Source organism: Diadema setosum, chromosome 18 (assembly GCF_964275005.1).
Source record: "Diadema setosum chromosome 18, eeDiaSeto1, whole genome shotgun sequence".
NCBI lineage: Eukaryota > Metazoa > Echinodermata > Echinoidea > Diadematoida > Diadematidae > Diadema > Diadema setosum.
In genome coordinates, this window is record NC_092702.1 from 29,512,178 (window position 1) to 29,536,354 (window position 24,177).

Sequence of the window (24,177 nt, forward strand, 5' to 3'; positions counted from 1 at the left end):
TATTTAATAAAATTGCATTATGGAGCTGAAATAAACATGTTAAACAATATTAATTAATTTTTAAAAGGAATATCTTCAAAAGCTTTTTATTTAGATTAAATTTGTGGGGAATATTCCAGATATGCAAAATGAAATTGGCATCATTGTTTCGAACGTGCTGCCCATAGAAAACTGTGTGTAAGTAACGTTGCACTAACTAATAATGCATTGATGATGAGCGATAATGGTTCGACAGTTCAAACTTATCTAACGAAGATGAGGACTGAGTGATAGTCAACGGCAATCTAGATCCACCACAGCTTATGTATGCTGCATGCTACTGAACAGGACTGTCTACCTACAAACATACCATGCTGAACTGCATCACTGCAGTATAACCATAATTATGCATTGCAAACTATATTCTAAACTTCTCATCAGCAGTAGATTACAGGAGCAAGTCTGGGTAGCGTTTTTATTCCCTCTATGCTTGAATGAGCTGCCCATCTGTAATGGCTATACAGGCGCAGTGCCAGTGGGGCAACACACCTCCCCTTTTCCCTCATTCGATTTTTTTTTTCTTCTAAGTAAAGTTTGTCAAAGCTTAATTAAAAACTGTTTGGGTCGTAAGTGCTTCTTTGAAAGAAGAAAGCAAGCAAAATTAACATGCTTTTGTCATATTAATCGCAGCATGTCTACATATTGTTTGTTTGCTTTTAATTTTTCGTTGGCGAGGTATCGCATCATTGTTACTTCCTTTTCGGAAGGCGCAATCTTTCCAAGGTCGTGTCAGAGATGAGCAGGGTAATCTTGTCCAAGATCGTGTCAGAGATTAGCAGGGTAATGTAAACCAGTCGAATTCTACAGGGGACCGGAGAAATCGTTTCAACGTACAAACTTTTGATATAGTATGCCACTTTTTCTGCCTTGTGCGATGTCGACTTAGGGGTGGTGGACTTTATTTATTGTTTTTGTCTCAGGTTTTGTCTTTGCGTTTCTTTATTTTTTTTGTATGTGATCTGAGATATTGTGTAAAATTACGTAATCACGATTTATCTTGCATTTTAGTGCTCTAAAATGTGTTCTAATCAATTAAGTCGAATCAGCACACAGTTTTATCAATAGATTGAGACTTTTTTCCCATTTACTTTCTTATGCAGAAGGCAATAAGTCCGACATGGCCGCTAGAGAGTACATGACCGAAGCGATGGACAAGCGTGAAACGCTGGATCAGTGTTACGCCGAGACCGACCACTGCAACGGCCGCGGAACGTGTGCGATGAATACGCGCTTCCCATCACTGTACATTTGCATATGTGACCCCGGGAGCTCCAATGGCGTGGACGGGAACTGCTACGGTACGTCACGATCATAAAAAAGAGGAATTCCAGTCTTGGTCTTTAGAGCGTTTGAAATTGTTGGAGACATAACAGTATTATCATTATCAGTTTTAATACTGGATGGTGGCTTTCCTAATATACAAGAACTATCCGAGCTAGCGCACAGGTTGCAACCTAGTGCCGTTGGGAGTTATTCAAATTGTTGCTGATCACAATCGTGGTGGTGTGATGCAGATATATGCTTGTAGTGTCTGGCGTTTATTGATTAACAACACATTAACTTTCTGCGAGTATAATAACTGTATATTTACTGCAATACCAGCCACTTGCATCAAGAATAGAAGACGTTATAGCACCCACGTTAAAAAAAAGGGGTGGAATCAAAGCAACTATATTATCTGTAACGTCTTCCCGACCATCGACTGACACAGTGTACAACGTGTTGAAGATAGTGTGATCACTATCACATTGACAGAATTTACAAGCATGCTTAAATTGCTTTGATACCACATCCACTAGTTACACGAATCATGGAGCTACACACGAATCAAGGCGTCAGTACCTCGCCCTTGTGCATCATTGGACCTCTGTTAGCTGTTGACTCTCAATTTCGGGCCCAATTTATACATAATAATAGATCATTTATTACCACCATTGCTTGCTGAATCCTCGTGTACAGCGTATAAAAGCTATAGAGAATGTTCAAACCCAGAAGTGTAGGGTCAAGCCAACGTCTTCAATTTCGATTTATCGATCTAAATAACTCTGTCTTTATTGTTTCTAACTTATACAACTATTATAACCTGAAGTTCCTCAATTTACACCCGGCTGTACGTGATCAAGTGATCATTAACGAGATGTATGTAATGATTACATAAAATTAAAGCGAAAAATAAAAGATAATGGAAACTCTCATAAAAAAAATAAAAAAAAAAAATGAAAGAGAGATTGAGAATCAAAGTCATTCTCACTAGTTTTCAAACAATCATGGAAGTGAAGCCCTGAAAGTCATACTCCGAGATTCGGCATTTTTTCTCATGCAAATAAGGCAATAACAGTGACATTACTTTACTTGCATAGTTGTGCTTATATACCCCATTCCTTTAATCACGTGATTCCAGAGATGACGAAACGCGAGTTCGCAATGCTCGATCTGTCTCTCCGGGACTCCGAGCTCGAGTGCGTCGAAGATACCAACGACTGTAACGGCGTGGGTACGTGTGTCCAGGACCGGTTCGGCTGGAGGTGCGCATGTGACGATTGGTCCGCCTACACGATCGGCCCTAACGGGAGCTGCGTGCCGAGTGAGTATGGAAACAAGAGTTGTTGAAAGCTTGAATTTAGAGTCATGCGCACAACTCTCCCTAAACTTCTAAGGGATAGTAGATCATGGTGTCAAATTGTGTCCTCAAAATGTCGCTGTGAACTTCTCACTGGGTTACTCCAAGAAAATAAAAGAAAAATGTCACTTTACCTAATTATTTCTTTAAGCATTGCACCTTTTCCTGTTTAGTGTTAGAGAAATCTTTAATTTCCAATCAACCGCCTCTTAAAAAAAGACTGTTGCCATTTGTTCACGTGAGTAGTCTTGTGTCAGGGTTTTGTGTAGGATGATTTCATTCTATTATTTGCATGTGTTTAGTAAGAGTGAGACTCCTCCCTCCAGAAATGAAAGAAACCAGCATCATTTGATTAAACAGCAAATGCACATGACCATGATGTTTGTAAAAATCATTCATAAGGACTGTCTCAAGAAATAACAAAGAAAACATGAAACGCGTGTCCTAATTTGAATTGATGGCATTCATAGTCCTGATGACAAAATTGTGCGTAAGACCAATTAGCTGATAGCAGTTAGCTACAATACCATTAAAATCTTTGTTGATGTTGTTTTTTTCTTTGCATCCGTCATTAATCTTGCTACAGGAAGCAAAAGGTCCAACATATCGAGGTCGACTTCTGACCTGCTGAAGCGCATTTTGGCTTTAATGGAGGAGAACTAATGGCTGCAAGGCGCCACTGGTACTGCAGATGACTACCTCGACAATACACTCAGCTGATGCAGTGTGCGCGTAGACAAGACGTCTTAATCGTCGGTTCTGATATTAAGAATAACTAGTAGTGTATCGAGCAGTAGCACACATACCAGTAATAACACTAACACCGTTCAGAACACCAATTAACACCACTAACAGTTACACTAACACTCTCAAAAACACTGCGACAATCACCGTTATTATGGAATCGTCATCATCAAGAAACTAAAAGAAGAAGCGAAGAAGAAGAGGATAACGTGGACTTATTCAACTTGACAAACTCTTGGTGTTAAGAAACACCAAGATATTCACGTAAGATATGCCCTGTCCAATACAAGAATGAAATTTACTCTCTTTCTATGCAAATAAAGACACGCTATGACGTGGAATGTAATGGAACTATTTTCAACCAATTATCATGAATAATGTCTTGAATAAGAATAATGAATAAACATCTTCTTAAGTATACAGCGATCCCCATGTGGAAGTTTGATTGAACTCGTTGTCACCGTGTTTGTTTCTTCGCACAATTATTATTACTATAAATATGCATCACTGCTTTAACCGATTGATTTCACAGACTTAGGTATTACTTTGGAGGAAAAAAATAACACGTTCGCGATTTCTTTTTCAGTTCGCAACTGTCACGAAAAACAAAATAATGTGGGCACATATACCTTTATAATGCTTGCGAAAACCTAACATAAATGCTCATTCATCTCACAATTCAAATACAATGTTGTTCTGATACAATGGGATGCAAAAACATATGACCACCCGAAAATAATTATTATACCCTGTTCCATAATCAATGTTGTGTGTATCGTATATACACATACGCTGTATACATCTTCTCCTTGTTTTGTCTACCTTGTCATTCTCATTGTAATTAAACATTTGGAAATTCAGCATAGTCTTGATGACGAAAATCATATTATTTCTTTCAAATTGTTCTCGAAATTTTCCTAACAGAAGCTATGGAGGTACAAATCAATCTGAAGGAAAAAAAAATGTACAATTTATCTTGAATCTTTAATCATCTTCTTCTCAAAGAGATATTAGGGAGCTTTAGATTTTAGACGCGCGGACGTTCAAAGAGAAAAAAACATGATCTGAGCGTGCGCAGTAGCGCGGATCAAGTTACTGCGCATACTCAGAACATGTTTTTTTCTCTTTGAACGTCCGCGCATCTAAAATCTAAAGCTCCCTAATGTCATCAAGTCAGGTGTAGTGACAATGTGCTGATCCCGCTACGTAAGAACAAATCGTCATACTCAACAACGTCAACGAAAACAACAGGAAAATACAAGCTCACTATTTAAACAATGAAGTCATCACAGACATGTAAGTCCTTTAAATGTTTAACCAAAAACGCACAAAACAAATCCAAAATCACTTCTTAAAGAGCCAGATCAACCGAAATCTAAATCTACGAGTACGAAAGAAGAGAAAAGAAATCAATCTTTCCATCTTTGCGTGTAAAGTATTTTTATGCATGAGCCAACTATGGACACTCATAAAGGCACATATCCACACATTTTCGCCTGTCAGGTTTTTTTTTTTTTTTTTTAGCAAAGATATTTACATATCTGAAACTGTCGTGACAAAAACGCAACACCGTAAGCAAGTCTGCATCTGTTCATGAGCGTTATTTACACTCACACATATCATGCTTGAGTTATGGTGGAGTCGATGGTAAGAATTTAGTGCTCGTGATTAATTTCGAGCAATGTTTAGGAAATTTCATTCTACTCGGGCAACAACATTCAGTAAGCACGATAATATAAGGAGAAAATGGATACACTTTATTTCAAAAGCTCGAATATATTGTTTTGTTTTTTGTTTTTTGGCACTCCACACGCTTTCCAATTAGCACTCCACACGCTTTCTCGCATGATTTACACTTACCTACACATTGACATATCATTTGCTTTACACCCATGACTCACAAACTCATAATCAGTCACATCATTGTGTTTTTGATTTTGGGTTAAAAGAGTTATATTAGTTGCGATTACATCATCCTTTCTCTAATATACCCAGTGTGTAAATTATATAGGGAAAGGATGATTAATATCCTTTTTCATCTCTCCCATTTACATGCACACAAAACTTGACTAAAGATTAAATGATTCTTTACATGAAGTACAAACGAAAAGTACCTATATACCCCAAACGTCAAAGTACTTTTGTGTTGTGTAGGATGAAATATATTAGAGGAGATTATCGACTCTAAAAACATGATTTTATAACAGTTTCTTTTCATAATTTTGTGGCAGAATTTCGAGGTAAGTAAAATGTGGGCAAAAGTTCGAAGTGATGGTCCTAGTTGCTCCTGGATAACCAGTTGAAGATCATCAAGAGAAATTTGTTCATTTTTCTGTTGAAAGTCCTGATTCTCTGACGAAGCTTGAATAATCCCATCTCCCCCCCCCCCCCCTCTCTCTCTCTCTCTCTCTCTCTATATATATATATATATATATATATATATATATACGTGTTGCTTGGATAATATCATCAAAAATGTAACTGAAACCAAGTTCATGCTGTATTCACCAACAGTTTATTTATTATTTCGGCACACAAATTTTCGAGCGATTCGCTCTTTCTCAAGTGTTCTTTAAAGAGCGAATCGCACGAAACTTTGTGTGCCAAAATAAGGTTGGTGAATACAACATGAACTTGGTTTCAGTTTTATTTTTGATGATATAATCCAACCAACATGTAGACAACTTACTTAATAGACATACATATAAATCACCAGCTGTCTATTTTTCAATATCTCTGTCTGTTTTTCACTCTCACAAAAATAAGGAACCATGAAAACATACCTCTTACTTTTGAAATCATCTTTATTGTCTGCTGAGTTTCAGACTGATATTGTCTCCCGAAATCATGAATACAAATATAGGGCCGTAGATACGATCCTTTAGCTTTGTCCATCAATGTTGTGCCTGGGACCCATTTTGAGCCCTTCCCGTTCACGGTCCCCCTATCTGGACAGCCATCTACACAGCCATTGTTGAAATGTCACTTGTTATCCTCACGACCTATCTATTGCCATCGTTCTTCAAACAACAAAAACAACATCGCATATTCAACACCACTATTGTACTTTTCAATTCGACCCAGTTCAATTCCATTCAATTAAATAAAATTCGATCCAATTCAAGTGAATTAATCAATTTCATAAAAGCAATAGAGCCAGCATCTTATGTACAATGATTTAATGACGAGGACACATGAACATGGCCTCTGTCGGGGTCAAGATATTGGGATCACATAGCAGAAAAAGCAATCTGTTAGGTAATTCCATACACCGTGCTTTTGCAGGTCGGATTCCAGGGTTTTAGTCGGTGAAGAGGAGAAGGTTGGGCGAGAGGAGACCGGTGTCGCTCACCTTGCCCGAGGAGGCGTTGTTGAGGAGAGAGCCACTGATGGTGGCAGGGGTGGCCCTGGGGTTGGCTTGGAGAAGGAGTGCGGCGACACCTGTCAGGAGCAAGGATGACAAAATAATACTGATAATACTCATTCTAATTTTCCATTTATGATATCATTTTATGATACGCGTGTGCGTGTGTGCGTTGCGTGTATGTTTATACATGTATTTCTGTCCAACGGATGCATACAAGGATAGTAGTCTACTAACGCATTCAAATCCCATGATTCTTAACATCTTAAAAGATATGAAAGTGCTATCACTTGTTACGTTTAGTTTTCTTTAGTGTTTCACGTGTATACATCGTTTACATTTACATCAAATAGCACAGTTTAGGTATTAAATGGAGTGTTCAGGGCTCCTTGGTAGAGGTAGCAGTGCTTTATCAGAATTCCGCAAATGCTCTCTAATTTGATTTTTCTTCGAATAATGTTCTTGCAAATTCCGTTCATACTTAAGCGTCAGTTTTTAAGCATTTAGTAATCCACTTTATGTTTTCCTTGCATGAAAGGGATGTATGTCGATATGAAGGTCCATAAGTGCTTATTCGGCGACGGACAAGGGGGGGGGGGGGAGGGGGAGGGCAACAACAACTACTTACCGGTGACGTGGGGACAAGCCATAGAGGTTCCGCTGATGGTGTTGGTGGCCGAGTCGGAACCGATCCAGGATGAGGTGATATCGACACCAGGGGCCCAGATGTCGACGCAAGAGCCGTAGCAGGAGAAATAGGCACGGGCATCCGAGCTGTCGGTGGCACCAACAGTGACAGCCTGTTAGGATGGAAAGTAACAGGAAAGAAAGGAAAGAAATGAAGCCTAGCTACACACACTAAATTCTACATCACTTCCTGATACATGCCATGGTTTCTCACCCTCATTTCCCATGAAATCAAATTATCCCCGGCATATCCAAATCGTCCTTGCTCCTTACTGCACATCCATCTATCGATGTCTATTTTGTATTACTGACCTAAATCACTTAATGTTACTTTATATCTAATCCATCTATTACTTTACATTTTTTCTACTTTTTCTATACCTTGATACTCAGCAGGACCCATCACTCTGAAAGTAGGGTCGAGGGGATTAGTGAGTGTCCCGTGAGATGCAGGCAGACTGTGCTTTTAAAACAAGGTGGGATAAAAAAAAAAAAGTCCACATCTTTTTGTGGCTGAGTGATGTGAGCGCTCCCTTAAAAGTTATACCATTGATAGTAGTGCAGTATAGCAGTAGTAGTAAAAGTAAAAGTAGTTGTTGGAGTGAAAGTAGTATTGGAAGTACAACTTGTATCATAATCATCGTGGTAGCTGTCGTTTGTCTATAGCACCAGTAATGATGTTATGATGAGTGCTCACATAGCCGGAACGGGCCGGGGAGTAGTTGCATGCGTTGTCGTCGCTGTTTCCGGCGGCGACGGACACAACGAAGCCGTTTCTGTAGAGCGTCCTGACGGCGTTGTCGATCAGAGCCGAACCGCCGCCACCGAGTGACATGGAGACTACGGCCGGGGTGCTGCCCCTGGAAACGATCTCATTCATACCTGTGATTAAGCAATGATCACCATAGTGATAATGATATCTTCCTACATAAATATGGCATGACATGCACTATACTCTTGCATGATGATGATGATGATAATAATAAACAACCTTCATATGGCGCCACTGCGCTTTATCTGTAAAACACACACACAAAAACAAAACAAAATAAACATTCAAATGCGACCGATTTTCACAATTTTTTTGCATGTCACATATTGTTCACAAAGTTATTGGAAAATATTAGCTCGTCGTATGCAATATTAGTAAAGTATAGGACAAATTATGGCCAGGTGATTATGGAATTGTTTATTCGCGAGAAAAGCAAACATAAGGGATGTATGGGTTTATAATAGTGCATGATGGATCTCGCGCCATTTGACATAGAGAAAATACATGTTTTTGTTCTGGGCATTAAATCCCCGATTGAGATTAACCGGTGACAGTGCACGACCACAATTAATGTTCAGTGGCAGCCATAAAATCAAACCTACCACAAGCTAAGTTAGAGATACAGTCATCAATGATTTAAAGTACTTATCACCTAAAAGAGGTTCTGTGGTGTGAGGATTAATCAAGCCTTTGTAGGATGACTGTTAACATTCTTTGATTTCTATTCTTTACAAGTCATTATCCATGTAATATTCCTCTGACATTGATGAATGCTCTGGTAGTGAATGCGCATTTACATATTAATGACGTACAGAGTGTATACATTTTACGAAGTATAATGTAAATATAATTATGATATTTGATATAAATCATAATATGATTTTAGATATAATCCCGCACAATCAGTGCATATTTTCGTCATTCGATTGCGCATCCCTGTCATCCGATTCGGGATGAATAGAGTGCTATAAAGGTCGTTTGCTATCAACGAACCCTGCAATAATTGCAGTTGCTACAGCAAGGGCCTAAATGCCCAGTGTTGGCTTTTGTCCGACTCTGTCTCTGTAGTAATTGTAATAGTACATTATGTGTGCATTTATTTTAAAAGCTTATCCTATTGTTTACTTTAAACTTTTAAGAGTTGCAAACCTCTTTTTGAAATAAAGAAGTTTGCAACATAAAAAGAGGTTTGCAACAATAAATAAATGTGGTTTTTTTTTGTTGAAATTGATATTTTTGTTTTAAAAAAAATGAATTATGAAATGAATCCTCACCGTCAACAATGCCTGAGTAAGATCCTGAGCCCAGACACCCGAGGACGCGCACGCCGAAGATGTTGGCGTTCTTCGCAACTCCGTAGGACGTTCCAGCGGCTGTTCCGGCGCAGTGGGTTCCGTGGCCGTTGCAATCAACTCCCTGTGTAGAAATTAATAGGCTACAGTTTAGATTAAGTCATTGGTGATGATGAAATTAGTAGCATACATACAAGCATGAAACCCGCTACGTCTGAAATCACGCATGAATATGTAGGCCTACTTTATTATGTTTAACGTAATAACTAAATGCTAGATTGTGATTATTTTGATAAAATTCGTGTGTCGTTCCATAGACAAATAAAGAAGAAACCATGGCTTCTTGCATGGAAAATAATACCTCAAGTCACCATTGAAAATGTGATATAATTCTAAAATGCTCAATTTGATTTGCTGTTAATCGCAATATGTCACATTTACATCTTTATATTCTATGTGCGTGAATATGCACCACCTACAGTTCCGCCCATTGCGTCATAGAAGAGGGAGCCACGACCACCGAAGTCGTTATGTGTAGGCCAGATGCCGGTGTCGACGATGTATACGTTGACGTTTGATCCGTCGTCTGGTCAATGGAAAAGAAAATCAATGATAGCAAACAATTAATACGTTGAAACTACAGTCATGTATTCAATCGTCAATCATCCACACATTGCTGTTCGGTTTCTAAAAGGATATATATTACTGATTACATGACCCTTGAGTAGATAATCATAACGAAATGTAATCTTGTAGATATATACTATTTTAGTGAACAAAAGGAACGCGTGATAAAGATAAGTCATACCATGGAGCTACCAAGTAGCTCCATGGTCATACATTTGTTACTAGTAATTGATTGATTTTCACTTACCAAAACATGAATGCATTTAATATGTGGCAATATTATGAACAGATATGACGTGATAAAGTGCGAAACAGACAAAACAAAGTTATGTATTGGAGGGGTTAATGAGAAAGCAATGGGTCATTTATTCTAAAACTAATCCCTGGAAAGTAAATACAATGTTGTTGTTTTTTTTCATTGTGTGAACTATAATTGATACATACTGACACGCACACACACAAACACACACACACACACACACACACACACACACACACACGAACACTCACAGATATACACGAAGACACATAAAGCACTACTTACAATATGTCCATATACAAGATGCCACTATCTGCAAACACACGCATGCCGGGCTAATTTCTTATCAATTCACGATTAAACAGAAGATATCATATTAATTAGTTTTAGAATACTTTTCAAGCAACACCCATTTGAAAACTTTCTTGAAACCACGTATGGTCTTATTTACATAAATGATATCATAGAATTCCAACAATGTGAGCCTTGAAAAACAAAAAGTTTTTTTTTTCAGAAGGATGTGGGAATCATGTTTGCAGAGATTATTCCATCCCATTATCATTGGCTTACAGTGGAAAGCTGACAGTCACGATTGAGGCTGTTAAGAGCATTGGTGTAATTCTAGCTGTTGTTCGTCAAACAGTATTGGCAAAATAATTTTTCTGGTACGCAGAATGCCTGAATGAAATTATCAATCTTATCTGAAGTTTCTTCTCTTTCGATTTTCTTTCCTTCTCTTCCTTACTTTTTTTTTTACATTTCATCAACTTCATTATTGTTATCATTTTCTTCAGATTGTCTGCTTTTCTTTATGATCATCACAATTATCTTACAACCATCATAATGAACGTTGATTAATAGTAACGAATCTTGCTTATCTGAACAAATTGAAAATAAGTAAAGAATAGCTAGAATCAGGATTTTTAAAGAAACTTTTCAAAGAATGCGAGTGAAAAGTAAGCGCTGAAATCTTTCCATGTCATTTGTTGCAAGTGTCATGTTTGCTTACATTGCTCACTATATACTACTCACCATTTATGTGCTTTTGTATAAGGAGAAAACAAAGTAATTAATCTGAAATTCATCAAGTCAAGTCCAATTGAATCAAATCATCATCCTTTGAGCCCGAAGCGATCACTCACAATTTGAGTTGAAGCTGTTGTCAAGGGGGAGATCCCTCTGGTCAATGCGGTCGAGACCCCATGAGGACACTGCCTGGGCTCGGACGACTCCGTCCTCCTCGATGTGAACGATGCCATCGAAGCGGCGCACCTGTTAGTTACCAACGACAAACCATCAAGTTTTGCGTTGATGTTTGATGTTTGTTTCATTTTAGGATTTAGCTGGATAGCCCATACTCAGCTGCAATAGTTGGTCTTCCATGTGGTCCAGTTGGATGTAAGGCGGGACTATATTCACCGGGATAAACACCCTTTTCTTTGCGATGAATAAATGAAGCGATATCTTTTACGCGCATGAGTTGTGACTCTCTCACACACGGGACCTCCATTTTATGTCCTATCCGAGGGACAGAGTGTTTTGCCTCTTACTAGAGGGACGGTATGATTACACACAACATTGCTCAGTGGCACTCGGGAATCGAACCCACGTCCGTTGAGGCAGACGCGCTAACTCACCGCCCACATGCACCGCCCACAAGATTGTCTCTCTACAGAGTGCACTCACCAGGGGGCATTTTCATCTTTTTTTCAGGTTTTTTTTTTTTTTCATCTGATAAACTGCTATCATACAAGCAACTGAAATTATTGCATCTGATTGACTTAGAGAAAATTTGTCAGACGAATTTGGGCAAAACGCTTCATGAAATGGCCCCAAATGTATGCATATTTTCACACAAATAGTCAGCGGTGTTCAATCAGAACACCACTTTAATGATCTTGATTCGTTTCTCCTTTAGCATTGTCTTTCGGGATGTCCAATCCTATCTCATATTACAAACAAAGTTTCATAAAATCTGGAAGGATCTTCACAGGTTTGGAACTCTAATTTGTCATGTTTGTGTAAGACTGTGGAGCCCAGAGTAAAACTGGATCCCATTGGTTTAAGATGACAATGATTGACTATGTCTTACAGATAGTTTATTTTAGTAAGGACTTCAAAGAGGTAAGTCTCTATAATACAGTCTCTATGAGTAAATTCAGATGAAGTTCTACACTTGGAAATCGTACGAACTTTTTTTTTAGGTAGACTTGTGGACTTGCTTTATAACTTGTTTCTAGAGTCTCGTGACGTAACATGACCATAACGAAAGACAACCAGGGCCCTGTTTCATAAAGCTGTTCGTAAAGTTACGAATGACTCACGAGCGACTGGTGATCAGTTTTTGTGCAGAATTATCGAAATTCTGATAAGTATAGCACATCACAACTGATCACCAGTCGCTTGTAAGTTGTTCGTAACTTTGCGAACAGCTATATGAAACACCCACCAGGTTTGGATGAATATTACATTGCTCCCTGGGATCGGACTAAAGTACTACATTGACTTGAAGTGGTACTCACGAAGTCCACGGCCTCCTCGCTGAGCTCGAGTGACAAGGCCCGGATGGCCTTGAAGGCCTTCAGCACCTTGCCCATCCTCACGCGGCGGATGTTGAGAGCCTTCTGCAGGCGGTCGGCGATATCGTGCACGTCGACGTCATCCTGTTTAAAAAAAAAAAAGAATGAAAGTCACTACCAAATGACGACAGACAGTTAGGCAGATAAACCAGAAAGACAGTCAGGCCGATAAGACAGACTGACAGTTAGCCAGTTGAAATGGACATTGAGTTATAGGCCGATAAACCAGCAAAACTGTTAGACAAGTAAATCAGACAGACAATTCGGCAGATAAACCAGATAGACAGTTAGGCAGTTGAACTGAACAGACAGTTAGGCAGATAAACCAGGAGATAAGCTAAGCAGACAGTTAGCCAGATAAACCAAACATACAGTTAGGCAGTGAAACTAGGCAGACATTAACTGTTCGGCGATTAAACTAGACATACGATGAGGAAGATAAGCTAGACAGACAATTGGGCAGTTATTGCTGCCGGTACATTTTCCCCTTTGTTTTCTCTCTGTCTCTTCAATACCCCAGTTCCAGGCCACCGTAATTTCAAGCAAAAGGCCTACCATATGCGGCCTCCAGCATTTCCCCTTCGTGAATATTTCTTTTATTTGACATTAATTAGTCTGCGTTGTTAACAAATTTGCGAGTTTTATTTGCATTGTGTTCTGTTGTCAATAATGTTGAAAGTAATGAAAAGTTATATTTTTTAATGAAATATTGCATGATGGGGAAATAAAACCAAACCAAACAAAACTGGTAAACCAGACAGACAGTTAGGCAGATAAACAAGACAAGGAATTAGGCAGTTACTGCACTAAACCATACAGATAGTTAGGCAGTTAAACCAGACAGAATGAGGTGGTAAAAGCTGCATGAAGATGCTTACACTGAGAGCGACGAGATAGCGGTCGGGGAGCTTTTCGGCAGCCCTGCTCATCGTGGCCAGGCCGGCGTAGGCGGTGGCGGCCAGGCAGGCCACAAGACATAGAGTGAGAGCACGCATGATCTGAAGATAGTCACACGCACAAAAAAACTCAAACAAAGCCAGTGTTTTGGTCTCATTTATTATGCCCCCGCAGATTTTCTGAAACTTGATGCTATACGTTTCTTACACAGAAACAACGAAGCAACAACTTAGCGGCAGAATCATTACCGGTGACCATTGCAATTGCTGTTGTCGTATAGATTATATTCTGTAATCACAGTAAGTTAACTAACAGTACACGTGTTAGCTCAAAATTCAAGTTTAGTATAAAACTTCACGGCTTGTTCGAGTTGACTTTGATAAAATACAGTGAGAATTATCATTCATTTATACAGCTTACAGATAGGGAGTGCCCGATCCACAAATGAAATGAGAGACAGATAATCTGAGCTGTTTCGTAAAAAGAACTCCTCGTCAAGAAGTTACAATAAATTCATTACAAAACTAAAGTAAAAGCATATCATAGACTGCAAGGGTCATGCCACAATGAAGAACTGTAGTAAAAGAAAATTAAGCAAAAACCAAAAGAAGATGGAAGAAAATCTACATTGACTGCTTGATTCCTGTTCGCTTACCAGTCGTAATATTCTGTGAAGATATATTAGTATCACCCATTGCTTTTTTTCAATATGTAAAGAAGCTCTGATATAAGTTGCAGACAGAAACAAACTCTATCACTATATTGGATGTTACAAGATGATGAAATGAATATGTACATTATTACAAATCATTTTTGCCAGTATTGATGATTACGGAAAAAATACAACCAGTGTGGCAAATTGGAACATGTGATTATGAACTAATCATCAGTCATACGCTCTTGTCCAGAGTTGCTCCAAACTAAATCAAACACACAAAAGAGTAAGATTACGATGCGAACTTGTCACAATAAAAAGCTGCTTTTGTAGTCACTTACTTGGAGAAGCAGTGAATTATTTTAAACAGTTTAGCAAATTCAATTGTCTTGGTTAATTCTCGGAGAAAAAAAAACACTAAAGAAAGAACTGAAAACGTCGGGGAAAACGTGCACCGCGTGAATTTCAAGTTCATGAACACGTGACTGTTAAAACTTCAACTGTTCTTCGAAAATTACATCCCGGCATCACAACTCTCAACGAACCATGGAAGCTGAGAACAAGAGAATCGAAAATAGACTATCGTTTGCATAATTATTATCATGTCTCTTTACTTCGATGATTATTTTGTCAAAGTATAGCACGAGGAAAGTTCGGAAGAAACGGTCTCCAATGTCCCCTATACAATGATCCCCATTCAACCTAAGAATACTCACGAGATATTCTGATCCAAGTCTACACCAGGAGCAATTTGATAGAGAATGAAGCTGGGTCTCTTCAGTCGTCTGGAATATATAGGCCTGATCGAGAATATTTGCTTCTTTTTATCATGGTATGATTGTGAAAGAGCCTGATAATTCTTGAATGCATTACGTAAACCCGCTGTGAATAATATTATTGTCAAGGAAGAGGGTCAGCGTAAACCACAGAAAGCGCTGAATTGCTTGATAAAGCAGGGTTTACTCTTGATATAAGAATTATGTAAACATGATAAAGGTAAGCTCCTTTGATACGCTGCAGATGGGATAATTTCCATCATTAGCTTTAAACAAAGAGGTTTCTAAAATGGATGAAATACATCATGACATCATGCCAAGTCCTTTGTTTTATCCCTCTATAAGCCACAATCCCATTAACATCTGCCTTTTTCACTTCATTTCACACACTTTACATTATTTGATACATGCACGGTTCATTCAGGCACAGGGTTTGATAATCATGCCGTGGGTGGCGCAGGAGGTATAATTCGTCCAATATAAGATGACCTTTATCACAATTTTCAGTCCTTAACTCTTCTTTTTTCTACCACGCACTTTTCACACAATATTCGGCAACCATGCAAATATTCCACCCCCCCCCCCAAAAAAAAAGAAAGTTAACGAAGAAAGAAAGAAGAAAAGAAAGGTACAAACGCGCACAGATTCTTGACTGTGGTGATACATCGAAGGATTTCATCAACTTGATTTGTTATGTCATGATAAACTAATTCAACAGAAGTTAGTTTTCAGTGGGATACTGGGATAAAATGACAATCACAATAATATTTACATAAATGAATTATTTACAAGGGCATAAGTAACAAGAAATAAATTGAGAGCACAAAGTATACAAAATCTATTCTATCATTAAGAGGAAAAGGAACCTCGGCTTACATAAATAATATTGATTTGAAGTGAATGGAACTGAATTTAGCTCTCATATATTACACAACGAAACCAAATACAATACATATCACTGGACAAAAACATCCAAATCATCGGATTACAATTCAAAATATGAACAATTATAATTGCTCCCAAACTAAATGCAATGACATCTGGGCAAATCGACATGGTTAGCTGTCAAGTCTGTGAGTAAATGACGGAGCCAAAGCTTAGTTCCATTACGAATAAACGTGTAAAATAATATCCATTATATAATGGAACCACCTGCCTGGTATGTGCCTTGAATTGCAGAGGGTGAATAAAGGTGCACTGCTATATATATATATATATATATATATATATATCATATATATCATATATACGCTTTTAACAACAAAAATTAGGAAAACGCTAGAACAACCTTAGGTAGAGTACTTTATTTGAAAAATCAATATGCCAGATCAAAATATAGAAAACGAACATGCGCAAATGTGTGCATCATGGATAAATGATTATTAATTCTTTAAGATTACCTTTATTTTCATTTAATTTTGATTTGCGCATTAAGAGGAGTATCAAAATGAAGCAACTTGTGTGTATTGTTTGTTTTTTTCTGAAGACGGAAATAAAAACAAACAAACAAACAAATACATGTCAATATCTTATTGACTAAACTTTTCTAATCAAATTCTAGTATTTCTTTAAATGTTTACTCTAAATTACACAGCTTGTAATTCAATGAAATGTGAAACTAAACTGTTTTTAGTCTTCTCCAAATTTCGTCTTAAAGCTATAACAGCGCCGCCGAGCATGACTTTAAAGGGAAGAGGAATGTCAGACATCTCGTTTTAATAATACCATGGAATCAAAACATGTGTTTGCATGCATGATTACGAAGAGTTGTCACTCAAAGCATCGAATACTTCCTTTATGGAGTTACAACTCTTCGCAGGGAGGGGTTAGAGAAGAGAGGAAACGAGAACATCTCCTTTGTACCCGTGCTCCGTGACGCCAAGAAGTTATGTGCACTATCGCAGGTAATAACAAAATAATTGCTTTGACAAAAGACGCCACTTCTGTTTGAGTATGCATCATTCCTGAAACATTCCAAACCTGCAGCAATTCGCTGTCCCCTCCAGTGTTTTCGAGAGCAAATGTTTAGTGTGCAAAGAATAAAGGACACGCGATAGAAATTAGTAAAATTTGTACTTTCTTAAATGCTACTAAACACGCAGAAACACGCATTAGCCAATTACTTAATTCGAAAGATCTAGTATTCAAGTGCATAACCTGGTGAACAATATCATGCACAAATGTGCGTAAGACGGTTAATCATGGTATTCTAATACTCCTTTTTCAGCCATGGGGTATTAATAACAAGGAGATTTGAAGAAAACCTTTAAGTAGCTGTTCCGTACTTTACAAGATTACTACCAAGTTCCAAACAGGATTTCCCTTCTGAAATACAGTTTAAAATATTGTTAAAATAAAGAACCTCTTCTTTGTTCCCCGTAAATATCCAAACTTTGGAAGAACGGCTTGGAGCATATAACATCAAAGCCAGTGAAATGCTAAGCATTCAATTGTCATGCTATAGAACCTATATACATTTGCACAAATTGCGAAGAGATTCCACTCCTTTTCTAACACCTCTCTGATGGAACCCAAACATGTGTTTGCATGGATTGCGAAGAGTTGCCACTCCGTGCATCTACCAACTCCCTATGTGGAGTGACAACTTTTCTTGATAACAGGGAGGTGTTAGAGAAGGAGTGGGATCTCTTCGCAATTTGTGCACATTTATGTGAAGATTCTAAAGCATGACAATTAAATGCTTAGAATTTCACTGCATGGCTTTGATATTCCATGCTCCAAGCCGCCTTTCCGTCGAGTTTGGATATGTATGGAGACCAAAGAGGAGGTTCTTCATTTTAACGATTTTAAAGGGGCTTTCCAGACGATTTTCATAATTTCACACCATGTAGTACATAAATCGTCAGCTCGATTTATAAATTCGTGGAATTTATTGTGGTCCTTGAGCAGAGAAACCAATAAACTGAAAATCTTAAACAAATTACACTGAACAGTGTTGATGACATCAGAGCCTCACATATTTCAGAAATGTAGCAGTGTAATTCCATTACAATAAGGCATGCTCAACAAGTTCACATGTGAAGAATCTATGCATGCCTTTTTCTTTTGTTTTGCTTCCTTGAGCCCCAACTGAGGCATTCTTATGGCGAGGCTGCCATGTCATGATCCTTGTTCATTGCAATTTGTTATAAATTTTGAAAACATTCTCATTTCTCATCCCAATCACTATAAATTCTGAAACTCTGTACTCGGTATAACTAATTTATAGTTGTTCAAATGTAAAAGTCTGAAAATCATCCGGAGGTCCCCTTTAAGCTGTATTTCAGAGGAAACGTTGAAATCCTGTAGGGAACATGTACGGAACAGCTACTTTAAGTTTTTCTTCAAATCTCCTTGTTTTTTTATACCAAGGACTGAAAAAAATGAGTATTAGTGTATCATGAAAAAATAAATATATTACCGTCTTATACACATTTGCGCATAACATTGTTCGCCAGGTTATGCACTTGAATGTTAAATCTTTCTAATTAAATTATCGGCTCATGCGAACTTCTGCGTGTGAGTAGCATTTTACAATTAAGGAAGTACAATTTTTGCTAATTTCTTTCGCGTGTCCTAAAATTATTGCAGGGGACAGCAAATTGCTGTTGGCTTGGTTTGTTGCATTTTAGGATTGATGCATACCGTACTGAAACAAAATCGCTGCCTTTTGTCAAAGCAACTTATTAACACGTGCGATAGAGCTCATAACTTGTCGGCGGCACGGAGCATGGGTAAACAGGAAAGATTCTAGTTTTTTTTCTCCTTCTCTCACACCTCCCTGGTAATCCAAGCAAACACAACAATACTTCGGTTCTAAAGTCAGTGGTTCAATGGAATGACTAATATTTTTCTACACTTTCACCCCATCCCATGCTTGGCGCATCTAATAGCCCCCCCCCCCCCCACGAAATTTAAAGGCGAAAACAAAAGTTCTTCTTTCATTGGATTACAGACTGTATTTCAACTTAAATCTTTTTAACAGTTTAGAAAAGACTTCAAATTTGTATTTCTGTTCTCCTATTTCTCTCTATTCAATTTTACCATGACGCTCAGATTTTGCCGGTGTTATATTTTTTTATAAGCTGGCATATTTGATCTTTAAAATTAAGCAGTCCCATAAAGCGAATTCCAGCATGCTTTGCTACTTTTTGCTATCAATAGTGCAATTTTACACTGATGCGCTGCTTCAATTCAAAGCGCAAACATTCATTACTAATTGCTAGTTCATCGAAAGAAGGAGCGAACTGCGGGAAAGGATTTTCTTCTCATTTTCCCCCAGAGATCTCTATATTCCTTGATTCTTGCTGTGCATGCTCCTTTGTCAATGTACCTGACTACCACTTGTCGTTAACCGCATAACTTCTCAGCAGTGTCTGTCAAGCGTGATATAACAAGAGAACAGTTAATATTTTCTGTACTCAATCTACAACACCTCCCTAGGATGTCTCTAAAAATAAGTGATACCCACATGTCTTGATTCCCATACCCGATAAAAATAAAGTGGCTTCTAGGCCTGAATCGTTGTGCATATTTGACTTGTGGCCGTAAACTTCACGTAATCCGGTACATGAGACCGTGCTTTGTTTGTTTGTTTGTTTATCTTTTTAACATATTCAAATTGTGTGCATATCTGTGTATATGACCCCGTTTACAGTGCAAGGCTCGGCCGCGGCCGAGCCGCGGCCGAGCCCAGCCCCGCTTCAGTGTAAACGCGCAAAAGGCCAAATGCGAGGCCGAGCCCTGCCTCTTCTTGGTGTAAACGCAAACTGGGCCAAATGCGCGGCCAATTGCGCGGCCAATTTTAGTCTGGCTTCCAAACCCTCTGCCTGTATCTTTCGCTATTCAGGATATTAACCCCCTCAACGTTGAAAACTAGTATAGTTTAAGGTGGTTTTGTCCTGCAAAGGATTTTTTCCTTCGGCAAAGGCCTTTGCCCGAACGGCGACTTCGTCGCCACGGAATTCATTTGGCAAAGGGTCTGAAACCAGACAATACCAAATTGCGTTTGTTTACAAGCAGAGCGCCACTACGACAAAATATTGAAAGGTTTGAATCAAAAGCGCGGCCGAGCCCAGCAGTGTAAACGGACAAAATTGCGAGGCTCGGCCGCGCAATTGAGGCCGGACTCGGCCGCGGCCGAGCCGCGGCCGAGCCCGGCCCCGCACTGTAAACGGGGTATATGACAAAGATTATTCCCGGCAAATGTCCAACAACACCTGGGCGGCCTTATGTGAAAACTTATGCATGCAAACTGTATTTCAAGTACTGAAATACATAAATATCAATGCATGAACGGAACCCCAACAAGCCAGTTTATTGTTTAGCATGGGTCTACCTCACTTGGACATTCTTTTCTGTCTATATAACCATGTTCAGACGTATTTCTGGTCGGAGTAAAATTTCATGGCGCAGCAATCAAAATTAAAATTTATACTTATCTTACTACGACCCTGTGTCCACACGGCGGTCGTTGGAAGGAACTCCGACCAATTTACCACGGCCTTCGCGGGGATCACCGTGGAGGGTCGGTGTACAGTAACTTCCGGAAGTGGTGGCACCGCGCACGTCGATTATACACTTGTTTTTTACCAGCGGCATTTGTCTTCTCCATTCTTGATGATCGACTAGGTTAGAATTGCACTACACGCGCACGTGTACCCGCAAAATGTCAACATTGCGATTTGACCCAGGAAGTTTTACCTAGGTCGTAAGGCATGTAAGTTCATAGATATTCCGAGGGCTTCTCCGCACGGGCAATTTACTCCGACCGGCTAGCGATTTTTTTTTTTTCCGTAACAGCACAGAATCAGATTTGAATGTGAATGGCACGCCCTTCAAACATAACAACGGGTTTGTGTGTAGGTGTGTGTGTGTGTGTGTATGTGCGTGTGTGTGTGTATGTGTGTGCGTATGTGTGTGTGTGCGTGTGTGTGTGTGTGTGTTTAAAAAAGAAGGTGATTCAGTAGCACAAGTGTGTGCGTAGGCAGATATGGATTGGCTTGAAGTTACTAAGTAATCAGAAAGCCTTTTCTGAGATATTCATGCAACATTCTATGTCAAGTAATACGCTACGCATGGTATGATTTGTATATATAGGACTATATTGTACTGTGTGTAAGAAAAATATGATTTAGAAGCACAAGAGATAAGAATTCAGCTGCTTATTTTTGTTCAAATTAATTTCATTGTAAACATGGGCCTGATATTGATGGAATTCTAATAAAGAATATCAATTTTTTAAAGTTTCTTTGGTGTATTATTCTGTTCGCACTGCAAGTATACACTCAACAGTAACACGTTCCCATTAATCGAAGTTCCAGAGGAAAATGAGAAGTGAGGACACAAGTCGTACATGGTAAACTGGAGCTTTATTCGAAGACGTTTCACATGAGCAAGCCGTTTAGCAAGTATATCATTTTACAAAACTCAGCACTCGGTATATCGTGTACAACATAAGCAGTGAGGTGACTCACCTTGCTGGTATATTAGCAGGGAGGTGAGACTAAAATTCTCTCACCTCCCTGGTACACAGGAGGGTGCCTTTTTCAATCAAGGTTACAAATCACTGGTCACTTTCATTGACAGCGATCACTTGTGTTCAGATTATTTATGGGCTGCCTTATGCGGCAGCCTCAAAAGTGGAGTGAGCGTCAGGTGGTGTCCGTTGACAAGCCACGAATGATTTTATTTTTATTTTTATTTTTATTTGCCGGGGGGGGGGTAGGATAATAGTGCTGCTTGATATAATGATGTGTACATAGGCCGTGAGGTAAAAGAAATTTCATTTTAATTCAATTCAATTCGATTTTATTGTCCGTTTCTGGAAATTTGTTTTGTTAGCATGCATACAAGTTACATCGATACATACAATATACAGAGCACACGTTTAACATGGATACATAGACATGATAAACACGCAAGAGATATACAGCAATACAATGTCAATGTCATTGTCAGAAATATATAACATTAAAGAAATATTAATATGTATAAATCAAGTTGTGTTGGGTGTGGTGTGCATTAACATACACAAGTGTGTAAACATGTATCAGATTTATAATAACTATATAAAACTTTTAAACAATATAAATTAATACATCTTTACGTCTAAATAAGTGATGGTATATATAAAAATCTCGAAGGCTATTTATGTGCGTGTGTGTGCGTGTATATGTGTATACGTGTGTGAACGTACAAAAATGTAAGTCTATGATTTTTGACAAAACCGTATAAATTACATCCATACGATTGTTCTTTTGTTTTTGTTTTACAACAGCTGAGATACTGTATGATATAGTAATTAGCTAGTCAACTGTCAGGATGGCATTAACAGCTGTCTGTGAAGGGTTAGTGTGTAGGATCGCATTTGTATAACATCAAAAATCTACGGTTTAAAGATGTTAAAAGCAATGACAGTATTCAGTGAAACATTGTGCCAACATCGATCCATGTGACGTTTGCATGAATGGTTAGTCCAGCGTGGCACGACATAACTATGTGCATGTATAAGGTTGAGCCAACATTGGTTCGAAACCAAGATGTTGACTCCACTAGGAATTAATCACCTATACAGTGTTCAAAAATTCATTCTGCCCCCCTCCCCCGCAGAAAAGTGGTGTTTTGATGTGCTCGTATTAACGTGAAATTTTCTTCAGTTTTGCGACGTATTTATAACGTCATATTAGCGACGAACTAAAGACGTAAAATTCAAGTCAATTTTGTGACGCATTATTCACGTCGTATTTACGACGCATAAGTGAAGTAAAATTTACGTTGCTTTGCAACGTATTTATCACGTCATATTAATGACGTATTATAACGTGAAATTTAGGCTACACTGTTTTGGGACGTATATATGACGTTATATTAGCGACATGTGAACGTTATGTTCCCGTCAGTTTGCGACGTCTTTGTGACGTCATATAATTAGGCCTACGAATTATAGAGTTTTATAGTTATATCAGTTTGTTTGCAATGTGTTTATCACGTCATATTAATGACGTATTATAACGTTAAATTTACGTTGTTTTGCGACGTTTTTATGACGCTATATTAACGATATGTGAACGTTATGTTCACGTCAGTTTTGTGACGTCTTTATGACGTCATATAATTAGGCCTACGAATTATAGTTTTGTAGAGTTATATCAGTTTGTTTTGCAACGTATTTATCACGTCATATTAATGACGTATTATAACGTGAAATTTAGGCTACATTGTTTTGGGACGTATTTATGACGTTATATTAGCGACATATGGACGTTATGTTCACGTCAGTTTTGCGACGTCTTTGAGACGTCATATAATTAGGCCTACGAATTATAGAGTTTTATAGTTCTTCTTCTTCTTCTGATTAAGTCTGCCTCCTTCAATAGACTGAAGATTCTTGCAGACTGGTGCTATTTACATTATAATACAATTTATTTACAGATATTTACAAGCACATAGAAAATTTGACGAAAAAACTAGCCACTGTGATCAACCGTTAGACGGTTTCGAAATGATCCCACAGATGGCGCTGAAACAATTTCTGACGACAGGGAATTCCAGTTCCTTACAGTTCTTGGGAAGAACGCATGGCGATGCGATTCAGTTCTCGAATATGGTACCTGATAGGAGTGTGGTTGCGAGGCTCTCGTTAACTGAGTAGCCTGTTTGATAATATAGTCCTGTGCTGAAAGAGGAGTGAGATTATTGTGTATTTTGTACATCATAATTAGCCTGTCATTTTTTCTGCGGTGTTCCAGAGTGGTCCAATTAAGTTCTTGTAACATTTTGATGACACTCGAGGTGTTATGGTAGCGATTTAAAGTGAATCGCGCAGCTCTTCTCTGGACTATTTCCACTTGGTGGATTAGGTTCT

At 38.5% G+C, this 24,177-nt stretch overlaps 2 protein-coding genes across 2 annotated transcripts; one reads left to right on the top strand and one right to left on the bottom strand.

Moving 5' to 3' along the window:
* Nucleotides 1-1,156: 1,156 nt before the first annotated feature.
* On the top strand, nucleotides 1,157-3,322 carry LOC140241439 (exogastrula-inducing polypeptide-like). Its single transcript, XM_072321168.1, has 3 exons — nucleotides 1,157-1,337; nucleotides 2,441-2,623; nucleotides 3,246-3,322. Exons 1-3 carry the CDS (start codon nucleotides 1,157-1,159, stop codon nucleotides 3,320-3,322), a joined length of 441 nt encoding a protein of 146 aa, XP_072177269.1.
* Nucleotides 3,323-6,704: 3,382 nt separating this feature from the next.
* On the bottom strand, nucleotides 6,705-13,978 carry LOC140242138 (aqualysin-1-like). The gene is made up of 8 exons (XM_072321903.1): nucleotides 13,862-13,978; nucleotides 12,927-13,067; nucleotides 11,547-11,676; nucleotides 9,998-10,104; nucleotides 9,501-9,642; nucleotides 8,152-8,336; nucleotides 7,396-7,567; nucleotides 6,705-6,844 (listed from the first exon to the last, which is right to left on the bottom strand). Exons 1-8 carry the CDS (start codon nucleotides 13,976-13,978, stop codon nucleotides 6,705-6,707), a joined length of 1,134 nt encoding a protein of 377 aa, XP_072178004.1.
* Nucleotides 13,979-24,177: the final 10,199 nt, after the last annotated feature.

Coding starts and splice junctions, on each gene's coding strand:
- LOC140241439 (XM_072321168.1), top strand. CDS start 1,157: ATGGCCGCTAGAGAGTACATGACCGAAGCGATGGACAAGCGTGAAACG. Junction 1,338..2,440: donor CGTGGACGGGAACTGCTACG/GTACGTCACGAT, acceptor ACGTGATTCCAG/AGATGACGAAACGCGAGTTC. Junction 2,624..3,245: donor TAACGGGAGCTGCGTGCCGA/GTGAGTATGGAA, acceptor ATCTTGCTACAG/GAAGCAAAAGGTCCAACATA.
- LOC140242138 (XM_072321903.1), bottom strand. CDS start 13,978: ATGCGTGCTCTCACTCTATGTCTTGTGGCCTGCCTGGCCGCCACCGCC. Junction 9,643..9,997: donor ATGACGCAATGGGCGGAACT/GTAGGTGGTGCA, acceptor ATTTCTACACAG/GGAGTTGATTGCAACGGCCA. Junction 8,337..9,500: donor TTACTCAGGCATTGTTGACG/GTGAGGATTCAT, acceptor GCTTAATCACAG/GTATGAATGAGATCGTTTCC.